Source organism: Fulmarus glacialis, unplaced genomic scaffold (assembly GCF_000690835.1).
Source record: "Fulmarus glacialis isolate BGI_N327 unplaced genomic scaffold, ASM69083v1 scaffold32767, whole genome shotgun sequence".
NCBI classification, from domain to species: domain Eukaryota; kingdom Metazoa; phylum Chordata; class Aves; order Procellariiformes; family Procellariidae; genus Fulmarus; species Fulmarus glacialis.
The window spans coordinates 74,471-84,919 of NW_009221852.1; the positions used below are offsets into that span (position 1 = coordinate 74,471).

At 36.1% G+C, this 10,449-nt stretch overlaps 1 protein-coding gene across 1 annotated transcript; it reads right to left on the minus strand.

Annotated features, from left to right (window-relative positions):
- Positions 1–395: 395 nt before the first annotated feature.
- TMA16 (translation machinery associated 16 homolog (S. cerevisiae)) lies at positions 396–10,012 on the minus strand (the record flags this gene model as incomplete). The annotated part of the gene is made up of 3 exons (XM_009581261.1): positions 396–534; positions 2,175–2,217; positions 9,864–10,012. Coding segments are annotated over 3 exons (331 nt in total), but the record flags the coding sequence as incomplete, so codon positions are not given.
- Between the last annotated feature and the right edge of the window lie 437 nt (positions 10,013–10,449).

A 10,449-nucleotide genomic window follows, 5' to 3' on the forward strand; every position in this document is an offset into this window, starting at 1 on the left:
CCACGAAGTATTTCTAACAGCTATCTGAATCCTGACTGCTCTATGACCAGGGAAGAGGTACTACACTAATCAGGATTTCAAGATATAAACTACAATTGCTTTGTCAACTCAGGAGCCTGCATCCTAAAAAGAAGGTACAGTATGAGAAGTAAGGACACAATTAAGATTTTAAAGTATTTATTTATATTCAAAATTTTTTCTCCAATAATGTACAGTTTTACCTAACAATATACTGTTTACTCTTTACCACAGGTACATAGAGAGCTCATAAAAAAATGCAACTAGAAAAGCTTTTGCAAATATAGTTAGAATTTATTCCTGTTTCCAGTGATAATTAAAATAGATTTCTTACAATTCCCTTCAGCTGTTTCAGCTCTTGAATCAGCTGGTGCTCATTAGGCCACCTCTTCTGCTTTATTCAATTCTTCTTTAGCTTCCACATCTGCCCCCTCAGGGTGACTGCAAGCAGCATCCCTAGCTGAGAGCTTTTTCATTTTGATGTTTGGCAGTTTCCTCAGATCACCATCCCATTCTCTTAAAGAAAAAAAAAAAAAAGTCACAAAAGAAAATTACCAATAGAAATAGCAAGACAAAATGGCAGAATTAATTCACCTTTCCTCAAAGATAGTAACTCAAGTGAGGCTGTTTTTCTAAATTATACTCTCAGTCCCACTGCAGTATGAATAAGCACCAATGTTTTCACCTGATCTTGTACACTACAGCAGCTATAATTTGTCTGTGAAGAATTAAGTACCTTCAGATTTGACATTCTGAACAAAAAATATGTCTGATTCACTTTATTCCCACAGACTATTTGTATCCTCCATTACTTTAGGCCACCTGCTTTTAGGTTTGATACACTAAACTCCAAATCTTGTAAGCAACGGAAAAGCAGTTTGGAAGAGTTTCTTCATTTGGATGCTGAATTTGCAGAGCTAATGTACATGTACATAAAGTCCTTCATTATGATTTATGGTAACTGTTAACATCTTGTATGACTGACTTCAAGGGGACACAAAATGTTAGTAAACATTAATTCACATGATAAGTATATTATTTCAAAAGGCACCATGAAGGAGGAAGGGTTCATTTAAATATCACAAGTCAAATCCAGTACTCAATTAACAGAATGCTTGCTTGATTATAGTCAGTGCACTTCATGGATAATTTTTCTCAAGGGCAAAGACAGTATTTGCCAATTATAAGACAGACATGTTTTTGCTCTACCAAGGTAATAAAACAACACTTCCATCAGCTGTCCCAGTACAAGAAGTCAATTGTGTATTTAAAAACACAGCAGCCAGAGGCCTGTCTCTTCTTTGAGATTTCTGGCTTTATTCCAATATCCTGTAAGTATGAATTCTGGCTATATACCACCCCTCAGAGTTGATGGTATATCACTCCTGGCAACATAAGCATTCATAAATCTTTTTTTCCCTTTAAAGTAACTCATTTGATAGAGCCGTCAGCAAGAGTGTTCATTCAATCCATTACCAAGGCATATTGGCTTGCTGCCCCAGATGAGCTAGCAGCAAGTTTCACAGCTCCTACATCATTTAACTGGATGCAAGTCATCAGTTTGCTTAGGATTTTCAACTAGCATTACACACAAACCCTGCTGCAGACTCTATTACACCTAGAGTTAGATCTTAGAAAACATGACTAAAAACTTAGTGCTGTTTTAGTTACTTAATGATAAGTTCTGACTATAAATAACTTAGGTCACTATGTTATATGTCTACAATTACCATCTGAAATCTCATTTCAGATAAGAAAACAGTGTAATTCCATTTATCAGTAAATCTATGTCTTGATCCTTAAACACTAACAGTAAATGCTAATTCTTTTTGTGTAAATCAGTGAACAGCTGAGGTGAGAATTTTAGGTAAAGAGAAAATATTCTCTAAGAATATCAAAAAAAAGATACTTAAGTTCCAGAAATGGCATTCTGACTGATTTCTGACCCTTCCAATGATTAACTGTCACCTGTGTTTAGCTTGTAACACCTAAGAAATGCCGAAATAGCAACACTATACCTAGTCTGCTTTTTCAAACGACAAATTCTTTGACAGTTCTGCATAAATTCTTTTTTCAGAAAAAGGACATACAACATGTCAATTTCAGAAACACTGTTTTGCATAAAAAGATTAGTAGTAATAATAAAAAGAACTTACCTGAAAAATTTAAGATGCTTTCTGTTCATAATGTCTGGGATTTCTAATTGGAATGAAATTAAGTTCTATTAGATATGTTACTCAAGTGAGTCTCATTTCAAAGAAAGAAACGTGAGCTAAAGCTCTGAAAATATTATTTCAGAGATTAAAAGACCAAGAAAATCAGAATGAAGATTCATATTAGAAAGTTTCTAGAGCAATATATAAACAGGAAGACCTCTCACTGCTAAAGAAAAGGAAGTGAACTTATACCTATGAACTGTTCCAGAATTCAAATGTACTAGTTACTGAAAATCCAATCCTGACAAATAATAAAAAGAGGGTGCTTCATTTTCTCTTAACTGACACATCTGAGAAATAGCAAAATTTTAAGCACTTAAAGTTTCCCTTTAAAAAAAGTCTTGTGAAGAATCTAAGAAAATAATTAATTTTTTATTTGTTTTAAAAGCATAACTAACATCCTCAACCAAGATCAAGGTCTGGTCATGCTAGTTTTTAACAGACATTCACTCACCCACATAATAAAAAGACAATTCTGCTCTGCAGAACTTACTATAAATATGCACAACAGATAAAAGGTAAAATAAGAAAGCTTAGTTTCAAAGCTGACCTAAATATACAAGCCTCACTCTAAATTAATGAGTACTAAGTGGTCCATAAGTATTTTGAAATGTTTTTGGAAAAAAATTTCAGAGCACTTAAGACACTATTGCAAGCAAGACAGATCAGCAGTAGAGTTAGGAAAGTAACTCTGATAATTCAAGTAAGAAAATGTAACAAACAGTTAAATACACTTCGTAAAATCTACCATTCAGTACAAGAATATATATGTGTGTGGTTTTAAAATATAAACACTGGGAAGAGTACAGTAAGATGTCAGGTGTTTAAGTAGAACATATTCTTGGATTCTGGAATATAATACTACTTCCTTCCACCTGCAATGAGACAGCCTGAGAGCAAAGAATGGCTATTTGATAACAATTAGTCTCACTCCAATGCAATCATAGTTTCCATTGTTAAATACCTGTTCTATAAACCACTCAATACTGGGAAACTAGCATGCCATGGTTGCTGAAATGTCTGTTAAATACTGCAGTAAATGCAACATAATATTTATGTAAACTGTTGGCATCTGTCTCCTCTCATGAGCTGATATTCCTCTAGGTTGAACAGAAACAAACACCAATAGTTTTAACGACTGAAAATTTTCAGTCTTCCCCACTAACAGAAATAACTGACATATACTCACTACAAATCTTTACCTTTGGTAGTAAAAAGGAAGGCAAACACCTTGTACAGAGACCTATGGGACAGACCTTTTTTTTTTTCCCCTCCTGGAGTAGCCACAACGTTCCTACTAGATAAACTCATGCAGAATTTTACCTATGATGCTGTCCTGGTTTTGGCTGGGATAGAGTTAAATTTCTTCCTAGTGCTGTGTCTTGGATTTAATATGAGAAGAATATTGATAACACACTGATGTTTTCAGTTGTTGCTAAGTACCCTCCTAGTCCAAGGACAGCTCCCATGCCTACTGACTGAGCTAGGTGCACAAGATGGGAGGGAACATAGTCAGGACAGCCAGCCCAGCTGGCCAACGGGGTATTCCATACCATGTGATGTCATGCTCAGTATATGAATGGTAGGCGTGTTCCAGGAAGTACCGATCGCTACTTGGTTATCGGTCAGCACAGGTGGTGAGCAACTGCATTGTGCATCACTCATTTTGTATATTCTATTATCATTATTATTTTCCCTGTTCTGTTCTATTAAACTATCTTTATCTCAACCCACAAGTTTTTCTCACTCTTACCCTTCCGATTCTCTGCTCATCCTACTGGGGGGGGTGGGGCGGGAGGTGGGGGGAAGGGAGTGAGCAAGCAGCTGCATGGTATTTGGCTGCCTGCCAGGTTAAACCACAACACATGCCTAAGCTGCTTTGCCTTGATTCAGTGTCATTCTTTTCTTGGTCAGTCCTGAAGTATTGCAAGTGACCTGTGTTTAACATCTTCACTAATTTGTAGAGATTTATGCCTTAGGAGCCTTGAAATTTTTGCATAGTATAAAACACATTATTGCCATCTATGAAGTGTACAGATTTCACAGCAACAGGTCGCTCAACAAAGACAACTGCTTGCTATCCCTGTAATGTTAAATCCTCTTTACTATTTTAGCTCTTAAAAACATGACATTTCAGGAACTTCTTATACTGTCCTTGAGCAAACCCTGAATATACAGTTCTGCCTTTGTTCATCTATCAATTTTCCTGAGTCTTACAGTAATGAATCAGATGATGCTATCAATGCAGGATTATAGATGATTTTGCTACTGCAGAATGTAGGATGATGGCACCTGTCACTATCTTTTTGGCCAAATAGTCTTTATTGTTCTGAAATTATTTCTTCCCTTCACATTGGGTTACAAAGTTACCAACTGAAGAACAATAATATATGCAACAGTTTTTGATACCAATTACATTGATTTCTGCAGCCTGCTTCTTGGTAAATAGATACAGTGATACTGCTCACAGCCGATCAAGGCAAGGCAAAGAAACATATACCTAATCTATACCTAATCCTTTTTTGGTCTGCTGATTCCTGGGTTCTGATAAACACCAATGCCACATTAGGTCCATCCTTCCCAACTAAGCATTGAAACAAAGCCATGGTCCCTCTTGTTTTCTTTGTAATTGTTCGAATTGCACTCTTGGCAGCACAGTGCCAAATGCTGAAATGTCCTAGCCTCCACATGAGAAAAAGAAGTTCTTCCCTTCTCTCAGATATTGTACAAGGAGCAATGCCTACTCTTTTTTGCCTAGGACAGAGCTTAGTGATATAAACAGTGAGTGTTTATACAGTGGCAGAAGTGGCACTGTGTTTATTTGGGCCAACTGCCCCAGAAATGTGCTGACATTTCTATTTGTTCCTTCTATCAAAGCACTGACCCAACACATGGTTCAGTATTATTCTCAGACAAACCAGGACTAAATGACAAGACTTTCAAATTAAGCCCTTTCAATTGCTTTGCTTTGGCTGAAAAAAACACCTTGGAAAGCATTCAATGGGTTTTATTAACTTACATAGGACATTTTGCAAACAGAATATTCTAATAGTTTTATCTAGCCTGTCATTCAGGGCTCTCCCCAGCATCACAAGAAAGCAGGCATTCTGAAGCAGAAGATTCTGTGACAAACCAAGATTTGGAACTGAATTGATCTTTAGTGCTTTGGCAATGGCAAAATTTGTAAGTTCTGCTTACATGTGTGTTTGCAATATGTTACAGAATACAAACCCCAGCGTGGCAGATTAGGAACAGAACTAGAAGCTCTAGTCCCGTTCTGTTTTGTGTGTAGAAATAAAGTAATTACATACTGCACAGTAGCTGATTTTTTTAATTATAGTGGAAAGCTGCAGTAGCACTGTATTTTCAGACTAATAACAATTCTCTTACTCAGAAGTATCTCCTTAGCATGCACCAGTGTCATGTTTTTTGCTGCTACTTGCTAAGCAACTTCTTAGGTTGCTTTAAAAATATTAAGTCACAGGAGAGTGTTTTCTGAACTAAAGATGGAAAAAATGGAAGATGGAGAAATATGGCACAGGGGTTAGTGGAAAAGAAATGAAGACAGTGTTTTGGGGAGCAGACACTGTCTTGCATTTCTAAGACGAAGTATTCAGTAACCTATGTCTTGTAATAAAACAGCAGCAAAAAATTTAAGTAAGCATTTTTTTCATGTTTCTGACCCTTTCAGATAATGTTTTATTTTCCTATCTTTCTTTTGAGGAAGAACAAACAGCACGTTAGCTCTCAAACTTTGTCATAAAGATGTTAGTGCTTAACACTATTTCATGACAAGGAAAAAGATTAAGGGACTGAGCTTAATTTGTAACACAGAACTTGCATACAATACTGTAAAGTCAGCACCTTTTCAACTGTTTGGATGGAGAAGCACTGGACCAGATTACTTCAAAGTTCTGATGGGCATCAGAAGTAAAAAGTTTCTGTCAGCTGTAGGTCTAACCGATCCTGCCTCTGTGCACAGGCTTCAGCTGCAGGGCTTCTAAAGCATAATTAGGAAAACAAGGGGATAGAGGAACCAATCCCCATGTCAGAGTGCCCTTCTAGAGCTGTGTCCCACAGTACTACTTTTTAACCAAGTGCTCTGTGAGAGTCTGCTGAGATGTTTTATTTCCTTCCAGAAGTATGCTGTTAATAAAAACATCATTGTTCTTCATAGCAGTAACATTTCTCTCTCCCAAAGCAAAGATTTGCACAAGAGATTTACCTAAATCTCACAAGGACTGAAATGTCACTGCTCTGACAGTTCTCTGCACGGAATATAGGCTGCATATATATCATATTGTTAGAACTGTCATACAGAGAAACACCCAAGTCAGGTCAAAGGATGATACTGCAGCCTGAAGTTAAAAAAGGAAAAGGATGTTAGAAACTCTAGATGCTCTTTAGATAAAGAATCATTCAGTTACACAATAATGATCGTTACAAAAAACCGCAGCTAACAAACACTACAGTAGTTACACTAGCAGATACATGTAAATGATACAACTTTCATCTTTTCTTATATCAATTTTCTTATATCCTGAAGTTTCAAGAATTAACTAATAAAACTGGTGCGTTTAGCTTTAAAGGCCATTTTTCCCCAGGATTAACATTATGCTTCCGAGAGAACATGCAAGGTAATTAGAAGGAAGTTATCAAAAATGTATGATGTTCAGATGAAATAATTATGCTTCTCTACCGAGAGCATGCTAACTCTGAGTTCCAAGGGCACATCCTGTAAATATCTAGGATTCCCCTTCAATAGCTTTACTATAAACATGTAAGACAAGATTAAAAAACAAACATACACAAGTGACAACATCAGGAAGAAAACTGCAGTAAAATTAATGAAGATATATTCAAGGAGTAAGGAAGTGACAAGTAGCTGCTAACAAAACTCAACCACCTCACACATAGACTGAATGTCCCCAGTATAGCTACTATTTTTTTAAAAAAAGACTAAAATTTACCATGCTTTTGGATATCTACCACTTTTGTAAACAGACAGTAAAGAATTAATTTTTCAAGAATTAATTTTTCATTTACATATATCTGAGATATATACACACACCACCAAATTTTAGGAGGCTTTCCTAAATGTAAACAATTCATATCACGTAGTCTCTTCATAGCAAATGCACATGCATACAAGAAATAACTAAGTTCAAGAATACGGGGAAAAACAGCAAATACTAAGTCAGTTATAAAAGCTCCCTTCACAACAGCTTCCAGGGATAATAATGAGCTAGAGCATAAAAGCACAGTTTCCAGCTGATTTCCATTTATCCCCAATCTCTAATTACAGTATTTAGCCACAAGTATTTTCTCTGAATGAATACTGTCCTAGACAGAGAGCAAAACCTGCAGCAGCTGTGATAACAAACAATGAATGATTTGAGAGTGTATTTAATATGTGAAGTTGCACCATGCTCTCTGAATGCTTTACTTACTAATACTATAATAACCTCAAATTTTGCTTACAATATTTCTGGATTCTTCTTTATTTTTATGTTGTGCTTGTGCATTTGACATTTTTCTATCTACTCCTATTGTTTTTTTCTGTCAGCTTTCCACAAAGCAGTATGGAAAAAAGGAAGAACTAAAATTTAAAAGCAAAACCAAGAAGGAGATTTTCTACAACTGAGCTATGTGATGACATTCATACTATCTACCTACCTATGACTCCCCCCCCCGCCTTTTAAGAAATCAAAGATTACACATGAAGTCACACAGCTATTCCTGAATTCCTCTGCCATTACAGGATGTGAAAGTACTAAGTAACACTGCCAAAATTTTTAGAGCCATTCATTTTCTTTATTGGTAAAATATAAATTGGGGGAAAAGGGAATGACACACAACCCAAACCTTGCTGTGCTTTGTATCCCTAACCAGAGAACAATGTAGATTTTTCATGTCTTCCATGATGTACTTTCACTGTTAGAATGACTGACTGCCTTTGAATAATACTTTAGCATTAAAGCCAAGTTCATCACTCAACTCTAACGTGCTTATTTGTTGAATAAAAATACATAAATTTCACTCCTATTTTGTACTTGACTCTCCTCAAAACAACTTTGCTTTTTGCACTTTCATTATCCCTTTGTCTTTCTCCCTTATTTCACCAGATTACTGCTGCTTCCTTTCAGCCTACTTCCAGCTATCAAATTTTCTATCTTTTATTTCTTTCTCACATGTTGCGTCTGTATGCTACCTCCAAAACCAAAAATACTTACAAAGAATTTAAGAGTTTCTTCTTAAAGACTATGCACCTTAAGAGGAAATTTTCAGCTCTAATGCTTATGTTGTGGTTTTCACACATGATGCTCCTCAGAAGATTTCATTAGATAATCTCCTGGCATAGACGGCTACCCCAAAGGAAGATAAATGGTAATAAAAAAGTTAATAAGAATATCTGGCATTATGATTTTATTCAAACTTGTGAAAACGGCCAAGGTAAATGTTTAAAAACTCAAAGTGCTTTCAGCTAGGCTCTTATCTACACGATTTTTAGTTTCAAATCTTCAGAGTTTTTGTGGATTTTTGATAATTAAGAGGTTAAGCGTTAGGGCCTTCACACAGACAGAGCATTTTCACTCCCTCCACCACCATCTCCAGTAAGTCAAAGAAAGGAGCATAACTCCTCTGCCTGAGAAGAACAAGAGGAAAAATGTGGTTTTCTACTTGTGGGTTATCATTTATGCCTGTAGAATAGAGCCTGTAGAGTAGATGTGTCACAATAGCTCACGATTTCTTCCTGGATTACCTAAATTTTAATGGGAGAACTCCAGAAATATTCAAATTTTGGAAATACATCTGTACTACTATTTCTGCTGCAACCATTCTCCCGCATGAAACACATCTCTACCTAAGTGGAATGAAGGGTCTCTTTCTGAAGATGTTTTAGGCCCACGAGTTCAGAGGCTTTGGTCCTCTTCAAGTTCATGAAACCTAAAGCTCAGTCTCTCATGATATGAAACTTGCTGAAGTTCCTCACGCCACTGGCCCACCTCAGGGGAAAGGGGCAAGTCAGGTGACCTGTTTATCCCTAACAGTAAGTTCATATATTATCAAAAGAATGTTAGAGGAAGCTGTGTATAAGGACTTCATTGGCACAAGTCCAGATAATGAAGCCCACCTAAAAAAAGTAATTAATTCGTAGAGGAAGTGATGTTGGTTGTTCCCCACATGAGCAAATAAATTCTTCATACTAATGCATGTTAAAACATGCACAGCCACTGAAGTGCATTTTTAAGACAAAAAGTACTTTGTATATAATGAAGGCCCAAGCAAGCTGCTGAACAGAATTTGTATTTGAGGCAGGTGCATTAAATCTCACTTTAGTTTCAAAAATGTATTATATATGCCTGTACTAAAGAGGCAGTACTAGCAAAAATGCAGAAAGGCAAAGTAGTAAAGCAGAAATATATGAGCCAGATCTCCACGAGCTTTTTTCCTTTTCTTCACCCTGCCCCTCCTCCCAAACTCCTCTGCAAGGCATAAATACCTAGCGGTTAGTTAATTCCTTTAACGAGGAAAATAAAAGATAATGCCTAGAAATTTCACTTAGATTCTAGCCTTGTGAGCAGGAGAAGATGTGACCACAGGATTATTTCTAATGTTTTTACATACCTATTCCATAGCCTTCATAGAGTTGTCTTTCACGTTCTATGGTCTGCTTGATGACAGTTTCCCGTGAACCATGCTGTCTTCCTTGTCTACCTTTAATACTGTTTTGTAATTCAATCTGCTCCAATTCAGCATTGAATCGACACATATAACTGAAAGAAGAAAGAAATAAAATGCATTTATGCTAGATGCAATCATGCAGAATTTTTGCAAAACAATTACTTCCATAATCTAAGAAGTTATTTTACTAATTGTATTTATTGTCTAAATTAGTCAGAGATGTTTCTTAGACTTGAACTATTACTTTAATCTTCAAACTGGAAGCTCCATTTAGGACTTCATTTGAATTATCTGCGGCTTACAGAAGGAATGGTTTTTTAATTTGCCTCTTTTTTTTTAAATATGTTTGCATAAAACAAACAAAAAAACCCAAACGCATTATTATAATTCACCTCCTCTGGAAGACCAGTGTTAAATCTAAGTATTCCTAACTTAATTGCTGAATTTCACCACCTCAATAAAAATTTTTAAAGTAAAGTTCTTCTTTGGCATGTGTTCTACACCATAGAATCATTAAGGTTGGAAAAGA